We start from the raw sequence: 22035 nt of genomic DNA, 5'->3' as shown, positions 1-22035 counted from the left end.
TTAATAATGATCAGAGGGTAATGGAACTGTTCTATACCTTGTGTTGGTTCCGTAATTATATGCATTTGTCAAAACCTACAGACCTGTACACCAGAGCGAATTTTATTCTATGTAAACTTTTTAAAAATGTAAAACCTATAGATAAAATCAGCCTACACGCCGTATGATTCTTTTTACATGACATTCATGGTAAAGCAAAACTATAGGGACAGAAAACAATCAGTGGTTCCTAGGATCTGAGGGTGAGAGTGGGGGTTGACTACAAAGGGGCCTGAAAATTTGGGGGGTGATGTTTACTGCGTATCTCAACTGTGATGCTAGTTCACTACTGTGTATATTGTTCAAACTCACAGAGGTTATAAACTTCTAAATATTTTTAAATTTTATTTTTCTATTACAGTTGACATACAATACTAGATTAGTTTCCGGTGTATAACATCATTAGACGTTTATATAACTTATGAAGTGATCACCCTTATAAGCCTCATACCCATCTGACACCACACATTATCACAATATTATTGACTCTATTCCCTGTGCTGTACTTCACATCCCCATGACTATTTTTATACTGGCAATTCACTTATTGAATGTAAATTATATATATATATTCTAAAGGTAAGTGGGGGGAACTCAAGAAATGTTTTTTTAAAAAAACGTGGTATGATGTAGAGAATCAGGAGTCCCATATTCTCACCTCGACAATGACTATAGTTCTTCTGTCTGATTTTGGCCAATTTCTGTTCCCATGCTGTTTCTTAGTCAAGATACCGCCTATTTCTAGTACTTAGTAACCAGCATCTCCTAGGAGTACTAGAAAATATTTTAAATGCTAAATTATGAAATGCCATATAGTTGTAAAATGGCCTTAGCTGTCCTGACACCCCAATTTTTCATTGTAACATACATCTACCAGGAGATGACAGTGTGAAATAAGCTGTACCTCATCCAAAACTCAGGGAAACGATAGAAGGGCCCTATTTTTTTAAAACCAAAAAAGATAGAATATATTTAAAGGCTGGCACACAGCAGGTGCTTAATGGATGATGAGAAGGCAGAACAATGTAGAGAACGTGGCCTGCTGCAGGTTATCACACCTGGGTTCCAATGGCACTACCACTTAATGTCGTGGGTGTCCTGACAACTACATGAGGCTGTTTATTTTTCCTACACGGGGAGACTAATCCCTTCCTGGCAGAGTGGTATTGAGGGTTGATGGAGGTGAACAGGTTTCCAGGGTTTGGGGGTTTGTGCTCAAGCAGTACGTAATTCTCTGCCCTGGCTGCTCCAGGACTCAGGAGCGGCCCGCGCTTCCGTTAATCAGCCTGCAGCCAAGGGCTCACCAATCCCTCCTATGGTTATACTAGGATTTGAAGAGGTAAATTTGGGGGTGACAACATGAGAGGCAAGGCTAAGATATGGCTCTGGGTCCAGAGATGGTATGGAAGTTTGAGGTGGTAGGGAGCAAAGACTGAAGCAATCTAATGCCCCATCCCTTCAAATGTGTCCAGTCTCAGGTAGATGGCTAGGAACTGAAGTCATGTGCTTAACCCAACACATGGAGTAAAGATGGTGTTTCTGCTGCCATCATCCACCCAGTCCCTTTGTGAGGGCCCCTGACACTAACTGGGCTTCTCTGTCCTTGTCTGTCCCCAAAGGAGGTGGCTTATTATATTTTAATGGGATATAATGACTTTGGACACCAGAAAAGGAGTTGGATGGTGTACCCCCAATTGACACCTGTCTTGAGGATGCAGCCTGTGAATAAATGGTACTAGAACCCTTTTGAATCACAAATTCAAATGCCGGTGCTGGGTGAGCCATGGTCATACAAGGGCGGGGCCCACCCAGAATGCTTCAGTCCAAAGGATTCCTCCAACTCAGTCTGCCTAAAAATGCCCTAAGGTGAGGTTTGCCCCTAACACACCAAACTGCCCTCCCAACTGGTGCCCTGTTTTCCCTTTGTGTGAACAAGGTGGCACTTACACTTCAGCACCAGCCAGGCTTGTGTGTTGTCTCCTTCCTGTCCTATCCCCAGAGCCTTCCAGACACACAAGGCTGGTCGCTGTTCACTCTACTCCCAGTGCAACCCAGGTGAGGATCTGTGTATCTGGGTGAAAGATGCGTGGCCTGCAGCCCATGTGGGAAATGTCTTGCAGCCAAGCTCTGTTATGGACTGGTAAAGAAATCATCACCCTCCAGGGACCACCAGGTCTACCAGCAGCCTAGCCTCTAGCTGCATGCTTAGCTGACCAAGAGAATTTGGTGAGGGATTGGCCCCCCTCTATCCTCAAGCAGCCCAACCTATAGGGTGGGGGATAAACTGTTAGCATCAGATGTCATAATTTATGTCTCTTGTCAAATATGATGGGGGCTAAATAAAGGGCATTGGGCTGGTCAGTTCCAGCCACTTGGGACCCTTTTTCTTCCCTGGAGAATGGAGGGAACAATGTGGGGGAGGTACGATGGAGGGATTCTTTTCATGTGTGTGTGCTTCAGGGAGAAGCAAACCATTTTATTTCATCTGTATCCCCCATCCCACTGGAACCAGTATTTGGAGAGTGGAGGGGGTGAGATCAGCCGATCAGTCACCAGCACTGTCATCAGTGTTGCCAGAGAGGTCGAGGGCAGACATCATGGAATCGGACAGCTTACTGGCGAGTTTATCTGCAGATGGAGAAATACAGGCAGTCATTTGGTGGCTGGCTTGCCAACAGGAGGCCTGCAGGAGCTAGCCTACATTGACCTGGGTCTGCACCAAACTCCAAAACTGGCTCACTTACCCCCTAACACTACACAAAACACCTGGTGGGCTGCAAGCAGCCATTGCTCAACATCTGAGGCAGACCCGTTTGTCTACGTGTGAAATGATCACTCCAACACATCTTCCATCTTAGAATGTCAGACTCACTGGGCTCCAAGAATTTTTATTCCTTCCCAGTAGCAAAATACCAATTTCCTTTTACTGTGTTGAACTTATTAGCACTCTGTCATCACCCTCAAAGTTCTCACAGCAAAGGGACAGCAAAGGGACACTAGGTACACTGATCCTGAATTCTCACCTCCCATCCTCGTCACACCCTATTGTTCTCTGGAAAGTCTTCTCTGACCACTCTTACCCCACTACCACCTCCAGACTGGGTGTCTTCACAGTGATCACTCTGTGCTGCCAATGTCTGTTTCCTTGTTTCCTCCTCACTCCCCAATAAGACCAGGAGTTCCAGGGCAATCCATCTCTGGATTCCCAGGCCTCAGTGTGGAACCAGGCCAAGAGTGAATGGTTAGGAACACAGGCTAGTTCAAAGAACAGAGCTCATGGGGTCAATGAATCCTAGGTTTTCATTTTGGTCCCATTAAATACTAGTTGCCTTGCCTTGAGTATGTCACTTAATGTCTCTGGGGCTCAGTTTCCTCACTGACCAAATGTGGGTAAGACTTTTACAAAGGGTTAGCGAAGGTTGGCATAGCATGAAGACAAAAATGGGCCAGCCACACAACAGACCACCACTAAAATGAAGTTCTTTTGAGAATTGACATGGAAATAGTCTCTAATATGTATTAAATGGAAAATGAAGTATTTGTAGAGAAAAAGAGAATAAAGAATATATAGATGTTTGCCTGTGTGCCTATCTCAGGAACGAGATACAAGGAATTAACTGGGCCCGGCTGGTGTGGCTCAGGGGTTGAGCGTAGACCCATGCAACAAGAGGTCACCAGTTCAATTCCCAGTCAGAGCACAGGCCTGGGTTATGGGCTTGATCCCCAATAGGGGGCATGCAGGAGGCAGCCAATCAATGTCTCTCTCTTTGATGTTTCTATATCATCAATGTTTCTATCTCTCCTTTCCTCTCTCTCTAAAATCTATAAAACATTTTTTAAAAGAAATTAATTGGTTGCTGCTGGGAGGAGGCCTGGCTGACTAGGGGATTGGTAAAACATTTTATTGTATATTCTTTTATGCCTTTTGGATTTTGAGTACAATGCCTATTGATAAAGTAACCATTATATATAGCCTATAAGCTTCCTAATACATAAAAAGCAGCTGATAAATAAATGGTGGTTATTTGATACACAAACTAGGCCAGTGTTCTCCAAGTGTGGTCCCCTGCCGAGTACTAAAAGCATTTTGGAAGCAGTTAGAATCACAAATTCTCAGTCCCCATGGCCAACCTATTCAATTAGAAACTCTGGAGACAGGTCCCCAGAAACATGTTTTTTAACAAGCCCCCTGGCAGTTCTGAGCTAGAGTTTGAGAACCACTGTGCCTATAGGTGAGCCTCCTAACCCATCCCTGGCCCTAACCCTTGCCTAGGGCTGGATACATGGAGGTGCTCACTTAGGAGCCCCTAATCAAGGCTCCAGGTGAGCCCTTTTAAGACACAGGGGGATGGTCAGGTATCCCCACCTGAACGCTTCTGCATCTTCTTCTTATTCTTCAAAGCACATGCCAGAGCCTGGCCCTGCTGCAGGGGGTCTGTCTCCATGATCTTCTGTACCATCGGGCGGCGGTCCACTGGGCAGATGTTCCTGGGATAGGAGTCCGCATTGCGCTTAGCCCACTCCTTCTGATGACCATTCGAATTCATGCAATACTCAGTGAACTCTCCATTCTGGTGAGACAGAGGACAGCAGTGAGTTCTGGACCCCCCCAAAGTTACCTGCAAAGACTTCTGCAGAAGAGGCAAGGTAAGAACAAGGAGCTTGGAGCTACTCCACCACTGACTAGCAGGTTCTTAGTTAACCTCTCAGCCACAGCCTGATCATCTGTCAAACGGGGGTGGATAATGAGTAGCCTGCATGGCTTTCACAGGGAGAAAATGAAAAAGTAGAGGTACTTGATCAGTGACAATTGTGTTACAATGATTCTTTGCTCAAGTGACCCTTCAAGGTCTTAGTCAAGGTAACAAATACTTTCTGATACCTATTTTGTGCCCAGCTCTGTGTAGGGACATGCTGGAGAAATGAGCCAGAAGCAGTTCCATCCTTGGGAAACAAATCAGACTAAAAAGGTTACAACCAACCATGCAAGACAGAGTGTGTTAAGTGCCCACCAGAGAGACACAGTGTAAATGACAGAGGTTGAGGGAATGGTTGTGGTCAACATACTTCTGATAGGAGTCATTCCAGACTGAACACTGGAAAAGCACAGAGTATAACTGGGCACCCAAAAGGGTGTCTGTTGGCTAGAATTGAAGATACATGTGGGGGGAGAGGGCTGGAGGAGATCAGTGGGTAAAAAGGGGGACATATATAATAGTTTCAACAATAAACAATTACTTAATAATAAAATAAAAGAAGATACATGTGGCCCTAGCTGGTTTGGCTCAGCAGATAGAGCGTCGGCCTTTGGACTGAAGGGTCCCAGGTTTGATTCCGGTCAAGGGCATGTACCTGGGTTGCAGGCACATCCCCAGTAGGGGGCGTGCCAGAGGCAGCTGAATCAATGTTTCTCTCTCATTGATGTTTCTAACTATGCCTCTCCCTTCCTCTCTGTAAAAAATCAATAAAATATATATATATATATTTAAAAAAGATGCACGTGGGTAGTAAAAGCTAATGACAGAAAGCTCACTATGTGTCAGGCAGACACCATTCTAAGCACACATATTATGTGTATGTGTACAACAGATATATATACATGTACACATACCTATTAACCCATTTAATCCTTACAACAATGCTATGAAAAACAAGGGCATGCATGACTACTTGCTACACTACAACGGGGAAAAGGCCAGGCACACTGTTCAACTCTGGGGTTGTGGGGGCGGGGGGCACCCTTCACAGTATAACACACCCAAAGGGCATCTCCCCGAGTCAGACAATAGAGTGCCCCTGCTCAGGGGCCTGAGCCTGAGTCTGGAGGTTATAGTAAAGAATGGGGAACTACTATAGGTCCCCAAGGGAAAATGGTATGTTATGGGACTTATGGGCTCAGTGGGAAACATCAGGGGATGGCCTTAAACACACAACTTGATACTAATTTTCCTGTAAGCACCAGGGGAACCTAAGTGAGGATGGGAATGGTGTGAAATCCTGCCGCTGCCCCAGTGCAGGCCTCACCATCTCTGAAGAGTCCAGGTGACAGCTTCCTTCCTGGACTCCCTGCCTCCACCCTGGCCCCTTACTTTCTAATCTGATTTTTACCCCAGCTGCCAGAGTAATGTTCTAACATACAAACCTGACCATGTTGCTTAAGAAACCCTTCCAGATATTATGTAGCCATCAAAAAAAAAGGACAGCTCTTGGCACTGGCTGGTATGGTTCAGTTGGTTGGAGTACAGTCCCTTACAACTAAAGGTGGCAGCTTCCATTCCCGTCAAGGCGCATACCTAGGTTGAGGGTTCAATCCCCAATCAGTCATGGTGCATACAGGAGGCAACTGATTGATGTTTCTCTGTCACCCCTCTCTCTCTCTTCCTCCCCCCCCCCTCTCTAAAAAAAATCAATAAAAACATATCCTCAGGTGAGGATTAAAAAATAAATAAATGATAGCTCTATGAAGTAATCATGTGGGACAATCTATAAGATGAATTTGTAAGTGAAATAAGCGAAGTGGAAAGCAATATGAATAGCATACGACTATATGAATTAAAATAGATCTCTGTACCTGCTTGTATGTATATATGTGTGTATATGAAGCTGAAATAGCTCTGAAAGGACACTCAAACCTGCTAATGGTGACTGCCTCCAAGGAGGAGACAGAGTGGCTGGGAAATAGAAGCAGGAGAGAGATTTACTTGTCACTGGAGACCCTGTAGTTCCTTTTAAATTTTACCATGTACATGCATTACCTAATCAAAAAAATAATAAGAAAAAAGAATTTTTAAAAATATACTTTATTTATTGATTTCAGAGAGGAAGGGAGAGGGAGAAACAGACAGAAACATCAATGATGAGAGAGAATCATTGATAGGCTGCCTCCTGCACATCCCACACTAGGGATTGAGCCCGCAACCCAGGCATGTGCCCGTGACCGGAATCGAACCTGGGACCCTTTAGTCCGCAGGCCAACGCTCTACCCACTGAGCCAAATCAGCCAGGGTAGAAAAAAGATTTTAAATAAACAAAATGGGGGAAAACAAAACCCCTTGACCAACCCGCATCTCCCCACCATTATAGGCAGACATCATGGGGAGCCAGGCAAAAGGGACTGACCACTTCCCAGAGCCGTGGGTAGAGGAGAGGGTTGCCATAAAGAAAAGGGACAGGTACCTTATACACGGTGGTTTTATTTTCCAAGGCATCTACTATTTTCATCATTGGAGAATGGAAACATTTGATCTCCGTTTGAAGTGAGTCGATGTCACCCAAAAGCTGATCAGATTCTCCATTGGCCAAGCCTTTAACACAAGCAACAGCACTGTCAGAGCCCTGGCTCCTTCCTGCTGCTAGCCTCCTGGTCAGGCCTCAGTGGATAAGATATGTGGACATCGCCCAGGGGAGTTGGGAGGGAAGGCTCTTTCATTCCTTCTGGGAGGCCCCAGGACAAAAGATTAAAGGCATGGGTTTTTGGAGGAGGGCACTAGCCTGCCTGAAGCTGGCCTCCCCTGCAAACCACAAATGTGCCCATTGCTTGGGCCCACACCACCCTCACACCTGCTTCTCAACTTCCCTTCCATCCCCTTCCCTGAGCCTATAATCCCTATTCACTCTTCAAGATCCAACACTAGGGCCAACTCCTTTAGTAGAAAACTCTCACTGGGAACCTCCCCCTCTTCTCAATTTCCCAGACCTCCAACTTTTGCTCAGTGCATTCTCAGTGACGGAGCCCCTGTTGCCCTCACATGCAGCTAGGGCCAAGCATCATCCTAAGAATGAGAGCGGCAATTCCTCCCAACTGCCCACGTGATACAAAAGGAAAGGAGCGTTCAGAAAGGGGTCTGACTTGCCCGAAGCCATTTGGGAAATAAACTCTAAAGCAGGCAAGTTCTCTTATCCTCATTTGGAATCCAAGGACACCAAAAAGCCCAGAGAAGGACTACCGGTCCTCAAAAAAACAACAACAACAGAGAACTGCCGGAAGCCGGTCCGTCCTTGCTGCTTGACACAGTCGCTGCAGGAAAGAAACATCTGCACAGCATATGGTTCAAGGGACCTGGCGTGTATAGCATACTGTTCTTAATATGTTTGCTCCCCTTACCGCTGTGTGTTTTAACCAAGGTCACCTCTCCAAGAAAGGTTGTGAACCTCGCTGAAGAACCTGGCAACAGAACCTGGCGACAGAACCTGGCTGGAGAACCTGGACAGAACCTGGCTGGAGATCCTAACGAGATCCTGGCTAGAGATCCTGGCTAGGCTGCTGATCAACTGAACGCTGCCTCTGTGTCCTTCCTTCTTCGCCGACTCCGTCCACACCTTTGGGGACCCCTGGACCTGCTGGGGTTGGACCCCAGCAGAGAACTAGAAGGCAGGCCAGCCAGGGCTTTCTCTACTACCCAGAGTGTCCACAGACTGATCCAGAGAGCACTGGGTACCTTTCTAGGGTAAGATAGAGAAAGAGAGGAGGAGCCATAAGCCAGGGCTGCAGATGGTAGTATCTGAAGACAACAAACTTCCTCCCAGAGTTTTGGAAAACCATAACAGCTCATAGTTACCAAAAAAGTACTACAGCCCAGCCAGTGTGGCTCAGTGGTTGAGCATCAACCTATGAATCAGGAGGCAGCCAATCAATGATTCTCTATCATCATTGACTAGAGGTCCAGTGCATGAAATTCGTGCGGGGGGTGGGGTCCCTCAGCCCAGCCCACTAAGGGTCCCTCACCCTCTCCAATCCAGGACCCCTCAGGGGATCCCTGCAGCACCAGGTCTAAACCAGTAGTCAGACATCCCTCTCACATTCTGGGACCGCTGGCTCCTAATCTCTTGCCTACCTGCCTGCCAGCCTGATCGCCTCCTAACTGCTCCCCCGTAACAGCCTGATCAGCCCCTAACTGCTCTCCCCTGCTGGCCTGATCACCCTCTAACTGCTCCCCCCTGCTAGCCTGATAGCCCCTAACTGCCTCTGCCTAAGCCCCTGCCACCATGGCTTTGTCCAGAAGATGTCTGGCCTAATTAGCATATTACCCTTTTATTAGTATAGATGTTTCTCTCTCTCCCTTTCCCATCCTCTCTGAAATCAATAAAAACATATATAAAAAAGAGAAAGCACTATATACATGCCAGTCACTGTTCTCAGTGCTTTTATGTGTTAAATAACATGTGGACGCTATAGTCCAGTGGTCAGCAAACTGCAGCTCGGCAAACAGCGGCTCGAAAGAGCCGCATGTGGCTCGCGAGCCGCAGTTTGCTGACCGTGGCTATAGTCCATCTTACAAATGATGTCGGGACATGGAGAAGTTAAGGAACATGTGCAACATCACACAGCTAACAAGAAACAAAATTTGGATTTGAATCTGGATGGTCCCTTCTTTTAACCACTCTGAGGTGGGAGAGTCTTGGACAACAGCAGAGGAGAGCTGCTTTGAATGCCACCTCTGCCTCCACTGACTATGCATCATTCAGCAAATATCACCTTTCTGTGTCTCAGATGCCTCACCCATCAATGGAGGTAAGAATGAAAATCTAGGAGTGGACATGCAGTGGCTGAGGCGAAGCCTAGGGCATGAGAGGAGGGGTTTTTGAGAGAAGTGTCTCTGTCCACACCAGGTCCCAAGAGACGGAGAAAGGAAACTTACATTTCCTGAACACCTCACGGTGTACAGTACTTTGCAGATTTTCTTCCTATCTACCAAGAGTCACAACCAGCCCCATGGCTCAGATGAGAACTCTCCACCCTGTGGGTGAAAAGCAAACTTGGAGCTGGTTAACTAATTTTCTCAAAGCCAGAGCAGGGCCAGGGAAGGGGGAGGTCAAACATAGAATTTGTTGTCAGGTCCCTGTGGCTCCACTAGGGCAGGACCAAGTGCAGTCAGGCCAGTCCCCTCGCCCTCACTTACATTCCATGGTGTCTTCATTGGCCTGCTCGGTGTCCTCAATGTCAAAGACTTCGGTCATCTCCTTAACAATCTCAGCGCTAAGATGGGTGGGCAGAGTGTGCGTGGCGGGTGGAAGTGTGTAGAAGCTGATCTTCCCACTACATTGGGAGGTTGGAGGAAATTGGTGGTGATGTCACTGAGAGAACAATTGACCAATCACAGAAAGAATGAGTTCCCGAGTCAGAAACAGTGAGGGACAATGAGCAAACCCAGCCGGTGGCTTCTGAATAAGACGTTGAGTTGCTAGATAATCACTGACCCAGGGTCCTACAGCCCAGTCCCCTTTGTGGAGCCTCACCCCTACCCCTACCCTCCTCACCTCACCCAGTCAGACAGGACTGCTTTGGCTGCCTCCTCCTGATTATAGATGCCTCCCTTCTTCTTTTTACCCAATCGCTGGGCCACCGCCATCAGAAAGTGCTCGGTGGTCTGGAAGCCAGAGACGCCGTAATAGTTGGAAATCTGGTGACGAGAGGAAGAGGAGAAATCAGGAAAGAGAAGGAAGGGTCCTTGGAATGGGTTAGGGCATAAGCAAGAGCCCTACGCACCTCCTCCAGGTTACAGCGTTGCAGGATGGTCTCCACCGGGGTCACGGGGTCCGCCAGTTTCTGCACGTGGATGCAATTGCGCAGGATGGTGCCCACCTCCGAGTTGGGTCCTGGGACAATGCCTGGGGCATCCAGCAGCCTGATAAACTTGTCCAGGTGGACCTCCTGCATGAACCTGGGCAGGAGAGGAGAAGATGCAGGACACTGATGAGGCCAGATGTGTCTGGCATCCTCTAGGCTCCAGGCACACAGCTGAGAGAAGGGGGGAGGGGGTGGGGGCAGATGGCACACAGATTAAGGTGGAGAGATGTAGGGCCAGGGGTTCGGAGTCCTACAGAGCTGGGACTGATCTAGTCTAGCCTCTGCCATTGGGGACTGAGCTGCAGGACCATGATCAGCTTTTAACTCTCTTGAGCCTCAGATGCTTCATCTAGGAAGCTAAGCTGCTTATTCATAGCCCAATCCTGCATGGCTTCAAGGAGCTAATGGAGGTGAGAGGGGACACCCAGCTGGGAGCCTAGACCACACCTAGGGTGTACCAGGTAAACGCAGGCTGTTAATGAGACTCACATGCCCAGGGAAGAATCAGAGGCTGCTCCGAGATAAGGAAAGGAGCAGGGGCTGAAGGAGTGAGAGGAGAGGGAATGGTGAGTCAATGGAAGTGGGAGAGCAGGCAGATGCTTACTTGGTGATCCCAGGAACGGCTCCCACACTGCAAGCACGGCTGCGTTTCAGACTGTTGATCAGGCTGCTCTTCCCAACATTAGGAAGGCCTACAAAAGAGCAGCAGGTGGCTCAGGGCAGGAGGGGCCCTTAGAAACATTTGGGCCACCCTGTATGGGGGAGGCTCAGGTAGGGACAGTGACCAGGCCACGAGGAAGCAAAAATCAAGAGCCTGGCCTTTTGCCTTCCCACCCCCAGGCCCTGACCAATTCCCTGCATGGCCTTTTTACCCCTCCTCTCAATTTGTAAGCACACTGGGTAGATATGTCCCTCTCTCTAGATGTGACAGTCACCTCCCACCTACAGCCAGCCTGGGAAAGGTGCTCAATGCAAGTACTCTGCAACATGATCCAACAGAAATGGACAACGGGAAGCGTCCATAAAACAGACAACCGTCTATCCTGGTGTGTAACTAACCGGGATGGGGGACTCATCTCCAGGTGTCCCTCTCTCTGAGCAGCTGTCAACTTGTGTTTTTCTGTTTGGGCATCTATGAGCACCTCTGGGTTTGTGGATATCTTTGTATTTCTCCCTCCCTGGCTCTCTCATTATCACCATTTTCCTTCTGTGTCCTAGACGTTACATATCTACTGCTCTTTTTTATTTTTATTTTTTTAATATATTTTATTGATTTTTACAGAGAGGAAGGGAGAGGGATAGAGAGTTAGAAACATCAATGAGAGAGAAACATTGATCAGCTGCCTCCTACACATCTCCTACTGGGGATGTGCCCGCAACCAAGGTACATGCCCTTGACCGGAATCGAACCTGGGACCTTTCAGTCTGCAGGCTGACGCTCTATCCACTGAGCCAAACAAGTTTCGGCTCTACTGCTCTTTTTTAAAAAATATACATTTTTATTGATTTGAGAGATGAAGGGAGGGGGAGATAGAAACATCAATGATGAGAATCATTGATTGACTGCCTCCTGCAAGCCCCACAATGGGGATCGAGCCTGTAATCTGGCATATGCCCTGAGCAGGAATCGAACTGTGACCTTCTGGTTCATAGGTTATCGCTCAACCACTGAGTCATGCCGGCCAGACTATGTATATACTGCTCTTTCACAGATGTGCCTGTGTGTGTTGAAATCTCTATACATCTATCTGTGAGTGCATATGCGTGTGAGTGCACATGCATATGCATGTATGTGTATGTTGATTGTTCTCATTCTAAATATTACTGCTTTTGCCATGTTTTTACTTTCCTCAGTCTTTCTCTCTATCACATCTCTTTCTCTGTACATCTCTGTATCTAAGCATCTTTCTTTGCCGGTTTGTCTCACTGTCTCTCACTCTAGCCATTGTTCTTTCTTTTTTTCACCCCACCCCACCAATTCTGCCTCTTTGTAATCACATTCCTTCCCCCAGTGGGCACCTCTGTACATGTTTCACAGTATCCCCTTTTCTCTCTCCCAGTCTGTTTCTCCCAAACCACCTCCCTCCTTCCTCTCTCTATGCATATATATCTCACTCTAGACATGTCTGTATATCTGTCTCTGTGTGAATCAGGGTGTGTGCCTGTAGAGTCTAGTGGATCTGGGCACATGTGTCTCTCTTTGGCTCTATTTGTGTGAAAAAAGCAGAGTTAGGGTGAGTGTGTAGGAAGGGCTTGGTTTGCGTGTGATTTGCCCCTGAGTCTGCCTGCCTCTAAAGGTGCCTTCTCTGGGTCTATACATGTCTCCACACATGTGCATCTGCACTTGTTTATGGATCTGTATGTGTGCATAGGCCTGTGTGTGTGTGTGTGTGTGTTCCTCCATGTCTCCATGTTTGTTCTTGCTTGTTTCTATGTGTCTCTCCAAATCTATCTCTCCAGCCCTGTGTTCATTTCTCTCATTCTTTCTTTGGGTATGTATACAGGTCTGCCTCTACATATACATGGGTGCCTCTAGTCCTCTTGTTTCTCTCGGTGGGACTCCGTGCATGTCTGTCTCTATGCCCATTTGGTATTTCTTTCTGACCACATATCCATCTCTCCGCATGCCTCTATCATTTAAATGTCTCTCCTCTCCACTGCCCGCCAACTCCACCCCTTGGCTTTCCAGTTCCTTTTCTGTCTATTCAGGTATGTGTATCTACACCCTTTTCTCAATGTCCGCTCTCTCTGTCAATGTCTTTCTCTGCTGGCTTCACTTCCTCTCCCTGCTGCTCCACCTCTGCCTCTCTCAATTCCCCTGTTCCAAACCCACCATCCTCCCCTCGATGCCCTGAGATCCAGACAGGCCCAGGTTTGAGCCTCAGCTCTGCCTTGTCTCACACAGAGCTGAGACCCTCAAGTCTCCTTCCCATCTCTGGGCCTCAGTGTTCTTATCTGTGAAAGGGAGATGTTCACCACTCCTTCCCGCAGCTTGGGTAGGATAAGATGGTACCAACTCCAAGCCTAGCCCTATGCATTTGGTCCATGGTTCTAAAATGCAGCACGTGGCCTGGCTGCATGGCTCAGTGACAGCATCGCGACCCATGGACCAAGAGGTCCTGGGATCGATTCCCAATCAGAGGACATATCTGCATTGCAGCATGATCCCCAGTAGGGGGCGTGCAGGAAGCAGCCAATCTATGTCTCTCGGGGATGTTTCTATCTCTGTATCCCTCTCCATTCCTCTCTCTAAAATCAATAAAAACATATTTAAAAAATAAAATAAAACGCAGCGCATGGTGATGATTCTGAGTATGTGTTCCCACGTCCACCATTCCAAATTACAAAGCACAAAACCCTTCCCCCCAAAAAGGTGACACCAAGTTCCCAGGATCCTTTCCCGCAATGAAGCCCCTGTCCAAAGGAGAGCCTGAGCCCTGTGACCTCTCCCCAGGCGCCTTACCCACAACGCCCACACGGATATGGGTGCGCACTTCACCGAGGCGGCAATAGTTCCCCAGAACCCTCATGAGGTTTTCAGCTCCAAAACAGGCTTTGCTCTTCAGCAGTGACTCGGAGGCCTGCTCCACGGGCACACTGCAGCGGTTCTAGAAAATGAGGAATAGTACAGCAGAGGCATCAGGAGGGAGATGTGATTTGAGCCCCGAGTTTCAACTTTCAGGGCCTGCCTGTGATCAAGGAGATCCTCAGGCCAAAGTGGGAGACTTCTCACACAGGCTCCAAACCTGCCGTTTCTCTGCCCCCCTTGGAGACCCGCGGTTCTGGTTTTCCAGTCTTCTTTGTCCCTGTCTCTGCCTACATATGTCTCAGCAGGGACAGTATGGCATCCTAGCCTTGAGACGGGCCAGGCTGGACTTCCAACTCTTCCTCTCACAGGTGTGTGCCTAGCAAATCTTGCTTCCCTTCTCAGGACCTTGGTGCCCTCGTGTGCACAACAGGGATGCCCGCCATCCCAGCCTGCAAAGGGAAAGATAATGCCTGGCCCACACACAACCCACCTTCCCTTGATTCCTCACACAGAACAAGGCCATTCCAGCCTCTCTTTTTCTTAAATATGCTTTTATTGGTTTTTAGAGAGAGAGGGGAAAGGAGAGGGATAGAGAGAAACAAAGATGAGAGAGAAACATCACTGATCGGCTGCCTCCTGCATGCCCCTCACTGGGGACTGAGCCTGCAACCCGGGCATGTACTCTGACTGGGAATCGAACCTCGACCCCTTGGCTCATGGGTCAATGCTGAACCAACTGAGCCACGCCGGCCAGGCCATCCTCTATGTCTTTACTCCTGATGCTACCTACTCTACCCAGAATACCCTTCCATCTCTTCCTCTTTCCTTACTTACCCACCACACTATTGCAAAATAGAAATTAACCTAAATATCCATCAACAAGAAGCAGGTTAATGAGATATATCCTTAAAGTGGAATACAAATGAAAGAAAGCTAATAGCAAAGGATTCTTACCACATTTCTGCCATGAAAAAGGTCAAAACATTTTAAAATAAGATATCATGTGGCCGAAACCGGTTTGGCTCGGTGGATAGAGCGTCAGCCTGCGGACTAAAAGGTCCCGGGTTCGATTCCGGTCAAGGGCATGTACCTGGGTTGTGGGCACTTCCCCAGTGGGGGATGTGCAGGAGGCAGCTGATCGGTGTTTCTCTCTCATCGATGTTTCTGACTCTCTATCTCTCTCCCTTCCTCTCTGTAAAAAATCAATAAAATATATTTTTAAAAAAAGATATCATGTGTCTGCCAGATTAGCAAAGATGAAAACATTCAATGATATCAAATGTTAGCAAAGGTGGAGGGAAATAGGCCCTGTCACACATTCATTACCCCATTGGCGGGAAGATAAATGGTGCAGCCCCTTGGTGGTGGGGGGGGTGTGCAATTTGTCTGTGTCTAAGAAAATATAAAATGCATAAAGCCTATGACACAGCCACTCTACTTCTCAATACCTAACCTACACAAACATGTGCAAGAGTATGTGTTGAAGTACTGGTTATAACAATAAAAAATTGAAAACTAATTTTAGCTAGCATTAGAAGATAGATCTCAGTAAAAAGATATCCAAGAGGGGAAAAAAAGCAAGCCGCAGGATAAGATATGATACCCACAAACACAGTTTTCTCTTTATATACACTTCCCTGTGTATATATAAAGTACAGAAAAACATCTGGATCCTTCCATACTTACAATGATGGTTACTTCTGGTTATATGTGGATAAAGGAGACTGGAATTAAGGGTATTGGTGGAAGAGTAATTAAGCTTTATATGCAATTGTTTTTATTTTATTTTTTTTACTTTTTATCTTTTAATAAAATTTATGCTGGTGCAAAACTGAAAAAATATCCCCAGCACCAGTTTCTCTCCCTAGAAGCAACCAATGTTTCTATATACTTTAATATTTTATGATAAAACTGTATTTCTATGTTAATGATCTATTAGAAAGTAGTGTGATGTTTTAAAGAGAAAAACAGAGGCATGTATTTTAAAATGGAATAGATCTCTATATTTTCCAATATGTATTACCCTTACATCTGGAGAAAATGCTTAAGAGCAATAATATAGGAAGAAATGAAATGAATAGTAAGTCATCCAGTAAAGCAAAAAGCTCAAAGCTGAAGGCCTAATTCAATTACCAAAGAGTTGGAGACCCAGTCCAAGGCATCCCTGGCCCCAGGCTATCCTGAAAGAGTCTAGATGCCCCTTGCCCCTGCTTACCAGGTTTTTGACCTGATGCTGGGTGCTGGCCTTGAAAGCCACAGTTGGCAGCTCATTCCGAAGGTAATCCAGCCACTTTTCTATAATCTCCTTGGGGACCAGGTCTGGGGAAAACAGGAATTGATAGAACAGGTAAGGAGAACATAACTTCGACAGCTCACTCGGAAGATGCATCTACCCATACCCGAGGCTAGGCCCACCTCCTGACAAAGACAGCTCCCTGGCCCTGGCAGTCCCTGTACAGTCCCTAAGTTAGAGTTAGAAAGGACACTGTATTCTAGGGGAGCAGTTGGCCCTCCCTGAGGGGATCTCTATTCCCTCAGGGAGAATGGGAAAACTAGCTATTAGGTCCCAGGTCTCCCAAAGATTATGTTTCCAATCCCCTCTTGGATCATTCTAATTTGAACCACAAATGCCAAGAATAATGTGGGCAAAATGGCTACCATTTGTGAGGTACTGACCACACATATACCAAGCACTTTATTATTAATTCTCACAACAACACTGTGAGTTGGGACAATCACAGCCCATTTTAAAGCTAGAGAAATGGAAGCTCTTAGGTGATAGGACTTGTCCAAGATCCCAGACAAAAGAGCACAAGTGAGATGAGAGCCAGACCCGAGTGACTCCTGAGTCCATGTGCTTTTGTGCCCTAGTCTCTGGGTTCCAGCTTGGAGAAGACACTCTCCAGGGATGGCCAGTCACAGATAAGGCTTAAAATAGCAAGAATGGAGGAATCAAAGGCAGCCGGGCTTGCACACCATTCCCAGCTTCTGCTGCACTGTGTCTTTAGACCAGGGGTGGGGAACCTTTTTTCTGCCAAGGGCCATTTGGATATTTATAACATCATTCTCGGGCCATGCAAAATTATCCACTTAAAAATCAGCCTGATTTATTTGGTCAAACATTTAATTAACTCACCCCTAATGCCTTGGCAGGGCCAGACCAAATGACTTGTTGGACCTTATACAGACGTTCCCCACCCCTGCTTTAGACAAATGATTTCACCTCTCAGATTCCTGGCTAGAAAGACTGTAACAAGAATTCCTACGTTGCACAAACTGTTAGGAATACCACTGAAGTGGCTGCATCTCAGGATCTGGTCAGAGTTGGTCTTTCAAGAAGGCCTGCCCCTGCCATGCCTCACCCAATGCTTCTCAATACCCACCAATCTTGTTCAAGACCAGGACCAGCTTCTTGTTGCCCTCTGCCCGCAGGACCGTCTCCTCCATCTGGAAGCAGCGGCAGCCCAACGGGTCCCTGGCGTCCAGAACTTCCAGAATCACATCAGAGTACTCCACTACCTGCAGGGCAGAAGGCGAGGGATGGAGGCAGGCAGAGGATTGGGTAGCAATCGCAGAGGCCCATGAATGAAAAGGCCTCCATCTCAGTCAGGGAAAACAGAAGTGGAGAGGAGATGGGACTGGATTGGTACCCTCCCTGAAGGGACTTAAGAAAAGAGTCCCACCCTAGCTGGTTTGGTTCAGCCTGTGGACTGAAGGGTCCCAGGTTCGATTCCAGTCAAGGGCACATGCCTGGGTTTCGGGCTCGGTCCCCAGTGGAGGGCATGCAGGAGGCAGCCAATCAATGATTTTCTCTCATCATTTATGTTTCTATCTCTCTCTCCCTCTTCCTTCCTCTCTGAAATCAATAAAAATGTTTGTTTTTTTTTTAAAAAAAGAAAGAGTCCCCATACCTTACGGAACTCCTTGTAATAGGCCTTCCTTGTGGCTTCATCATCCAGCTGAGGAAACATATTTAATTCCTGCAAAGCTTCCTCCTAAAGGAAAAAAGAAGAGAATGGTCCATGGGAGGAAATAGAGCGAGAAAGAGCCAGGGCATTGGAGACCATGTGAAGCTGGGGGAGCCACGTGAGTCCCAGCCACCAGAGCTGGGAAGTGGAAGAACACACGGGCCCACATGGTACCTATGTGTGCCTATGTGTATGTGTGTATTCGAGCACCAGAGAGAGGCCTGAGTGTGCATATGGGTGTGTAAAAATTAGCCTGCTATATTTAGTCAAACATTTAAGTAACTCACCCCTAATGCCTTGGCAGGGCCAGACCAAATAATTTTGCGGGACTTTTATGGCCTGCGGGCCAGAAGTTCCCCACCTCTGCCTTAGTCCTCCCAACCCCACTCCACCCCCCGTCTTTGGGTTCCAGCTTGGGAGAAAGGACCTATCCAGGGTTGTCCAGTCACACACAAGGCTCAAAATGGCTTTTTACCTCCCTCTCACCCTCCATCCCTCTGTCCTGTCTTCCCATCCTTTCTCCACGGACTGCCTACTTCCCTTCCAACCATTTCACATCCTTTTTCTCCCTTTCACAGAGCAATGGCAAAAGATGCTCTTGAGCAAACCCGCCCCAGTACTACCCAGAGGCAAAATTACTCTCTTACCTTGGACTCAAACTCCTCCTGGCGTCGCAGGACATCCTGACAGTAGCTCTCCATGGTCCTGCGTCTGTGTCTCTCTTGCTCCCGGGCAGCCTGCTGCTTCTCCCTCATCTCCTCAATCTAACAAGGGAACACACACCAGGACTGCAGCTGACTACGTCTGCAGCCTAAGGGAGGGACAGGAGACGGAGAGGAACAGGGAACGGGTGACAGTGGGAGGAAACTGTGGCATGGCAGAGGTGGAAGGAGCAAGGATACAGGGCGAAAGCAGATATGACAGCAGGATATAAGGGGTTTGAGAGAAAGAAAAAAAAACAGAGCGCTGCAGGAAGGGAAAGGGGGGCAGAGAACAGTAAAAGAAGGTCAAGGGGACCCAGCCAGTGTGGCTCAGTGGTTGACCATCAACCTGTGAACCAGGAGGTCAATTCATTCCCGGTCAGGGCACATGCCTGGGTTGTGGGCTCGATCCTCGGTGTGGGGCCTGCAGGAGACAGCCGATCAATGATTCTCACCATTGATGTTTCTTTCTCTCTTTCTCTCTCTCTCTCTCTCTCCCTTCCTCTCTGAAATCAGTTAAGTATATAAGAAAGGTATGGGAAGCTGAGAGAGAATGTGTTCCTGGCAGAGGAAACAAGAACAGAGGGAGAAGAGGACAAAGTCATGGGATGCCCCACCATTTAGAGCAGGGAGACTGGCAGAGAGAAAGGAGGACATCTAGGAGAGTAAGATGACAAGAAAGTCACAGTGAGAGTATTTCAAGGAAAGCAGGTCTCAAATGCAGAGAATTCAGATCAAATTAGATGAGAACTCTCCATCAGAGAATGCACTGGTGAGGCTGGCAAAGACCATTTTGGTGGAGCCGTGGGAACACAAGCCAGACAGCAATGGACTGGGAGGTGAGCAAATGGAGACACTAAGTCCAATAGCAAAGCAACATCCTCCCTTCCACATTCCACAACAGCCTCTACAACCCTAACCATTCTGGCCTCTGCCCTTCCATTCGCCACTCCTGAGGAACTGGCAGTCCAGGCAAGCCCCCTCTCCCCCACGGTACAGGGCTTACCCTCTTCTTCTTTAATTCAGCCTCCCGGTTGGTATGATCATTGGAGTGAACAAACTGGGGGGTGGAGACCAGCTTGAAGGCTGCTTTCTTCCCACTCTGCTTTACAGGATGGTCACCACACGAGAGGGAAAAAAAAATCAAACAGAGCTAATGAACCCCTGAAAATCACTCCCCAGGGAGCGGGTTAGAGCTTCTTAGAAGTGTTGTTGCCAAGGGAAAGGGAGGAGAAAAAAAAGGGCTTGCCCCAAAGATATGCCCTTCTTGCTAAAGAGAGACCCTCCCTCCACTACCCAGGCAGGAACTGACTGAAGAACCCCAGGAAAGGGAGGTGTAACTCGGAAGGTTTCCCAAGTAAAGGCAAAGGGAAAAGCTAAGTAGTTCTCAGAGTGTGGTCCTTAGACCAGCAGCATCATCACTTGGCAACTTGTTAGAAATACAAATTCTCAGAAGCCATGACAGACCCATGAATCAGAAACACAGGAGTGGGGGCCCAGTAATCTGTGTTTAACCAGCCCTCCGCAATTATCTAGGCGGGTTAAACACGTCCAAAGTGTGAGAACTTTGCCTGGCTGGTTTGGCTCAGTGGTTGAGCGTCGACCTATAACCAGGTCAGATTGATTCCCAGTCAGGGCACATGCCTGGGTTGTGGGCTCCATCCTCAGTAGGAGGTGTGCAGGAGGCAACCAGTCAATGATTCTCTCTCATCACTGATGTTTCTATCTCTCTGTTTCCCTCTCCCTTCCTCTCTGATATCAATAAAAATGTTTTTAAAAAATAAAATAAAGTGTGAGAACTTTAACCATCTGCTACAATCTGACAACCACTGCTTTGGCCCAAGTCTGACTTGTCCATATCTTTCCTAGCGGGGCCAGGAGATCCAGGAGCTGGAGCCAATCATTATGTTTCAGCCTTTCTCCTACCCATGAGTGACAGGGACTGGGACTCAGACTCAAGTCCCAGCTGCACTACCCCGAATCTAGGAACTTTCTCACTGAGCTCAGTTTCTCCATCTAAAAAATGGGACCACAGCAATGCCTGCCAAGGTAAATCAAGCACTAAGGAGCGTGTGGCTTGTGGTATAAACTTAATAAACGCTGCTGATTCTCTGCTGTGGCCACCCAGACAGAGAAGGAAAGCCAGATCCACTGAGTCCGATGTATTACTCTGTCAAGAGCAGCGGTTCTCAACCTGTGGGTTTCCAATCTGTGGGTCGCAACCCCTTTGGGGGTTGAACGACCCTTTCACAGGGGTCGCCTAAGACCATAGGAAAACACATATATAAATACATATTGTTTTTGTGATTAATCATTATGCTTTAATTATGTTCAATTTGTAACAATGAAAATACATCCTGCATATCAGATATTTACATTACGATTCATAACAGTAGCAAAATTACAGTTATGAAGTAGCAACGAAAATAATTTTATGGTTGGGGGTCACCACAACATGAGGAACTGTATTAAAGGGTCGCGGCATTAGGAAGGTTGAGAACCTCTGGTCTAGAGTCACCCACCATCTCTACTGGGTTTCTTCTAGGGCAGGTAACCTGTTCCTAGCCTTACCCCAACAGTGGGCACACCTTACCTGAGGGTTGGGCCAACTTACCTTCTTGGTAAGGTTGAGAACCACTGGTCTAGAGTCACCCACCATCTCTACTGGGCTTCTTCTAGGGCAGGTAACCTGTTCCTAGCCTTACCCCAACAGTGGGCACACCTTACCTGAGGGTTGGGCCAACTTACCTTCTTGGTAAGGTTGAGAACCACTGGTCTAGAGTCACCCACCATCTCTACTGGGCTTCTTCTAGGGCAGGTAACCTGTTCCTAGCCTTACCCCAACAGTGGGCACACCTTACCTGAGGGTTGGGCCAACTTACCTTCTTGCAGCCTTTGGAACCTTTACCTGGTTTCTTATTTTCTACAAAAAAAAAAAAAAGAAAAAGAAACAGGCTTCACTCACCTACACAACATTTCTTGATACCTTAAGGTCTGGCCGCACTGGGACCTAAGGATGCCTCTGACAACATGTTTGTCTAGGCCAGGGGTGGGCAAACTTTTTGACTTGAGGGCCACAATGGATTCTTAAACTGGACCGGAGGGCCGGAACAAAAGCATGGATGGAGTGTTTGTGTGAACTAATATAAATTCAAAGTAAACATCATTACATAAAAGGGTACAATCTTTTTTTTCAATAGTTTTATTCATTTCAAACGGGCCGAACGGCCC

The 22035-nt window shown here is 47.4% G+C and overlaps 1 protein-coding gene across 3 annotated transcripts in view; it reads right to left on the bottom strand.

Annotated features, from left to right (window-relative positions):
* Nucleotides 1-653: 653 nt before the first annotated feature.
* GNL3L (guanine nucleotide binding protein-like 3 (nucleolar)-like) overlaps nt 654-22035 on the bottom strand; it is a 36257-nt gene continuing 14875 nt past the window's right edge. For 2 of the 3 annotated variants that reach the window (XM_006765906.2, XM_006765907.2), the window contains exons 3-16: nt 21687-21727; nt 19811-19909; nt 18751-18867; nt 18047-18130; nt 17519-17654; nt 16351-16454; nt 14070-14214; nt 11211-11298; nt 10526-10700; nt 10297-10439; nt 9939-10075; nt 7216-7343; nt 4406-4610; nt 654-2667 (exon numbers count right to left, since the gene is read on the bottom strand). In XM_006765906.2, the coding sequence (XP_006765969.1) occupies nt 2585-2667; nt 4406-4610; nt 7216-7343; nt 9939-10075; nt 10297-10439; nt 10526-10700; nt 11211-11298; nt 14070-14214; nt 16351-16454; nt 17519-17654; nt 18047-18130; nt 18751-18867; nt 19811-19909; nt 21687-21727 (1685 nt within the window). In that variant the 3' untranslated portion in view covers nt 654-2584. The remainder of the gene's footprint in view (nt 2668-4405; nt 4611-7215; nt 7344-9938; nt 10076-10296; nt 10440-10525; nt 10701-11210; nt 11299-14069; nt 14215-16350; nt 16455-17518; nt 17655-18046; nt 18131-18750; nt 18868-19810; nt 19910-21686; nt 21728-22035) is intronic. The other variant, XM_006765908.2, reaches the window with a different exon arrangement.

Source organism: Myotis davidii, unplaced genomic scaffold (assembly GCF_000327345.1).
Source record: "Myotis davidii unplaced genomic scaffold, ASM32734v1 scaffold1960, whole genome shotgun sequence".
Classification (NCBI taxonomy): Eukaryota; Metazoa; Chordata; class Mammalia; order Chiroptera; family Vespertilionidae; genus Myotis; species Myotis davidii.
Note: the sequence above shows the minus strand (reverse complement) of the source record. Positions and strands in the feature narration are given on the sequence as shown.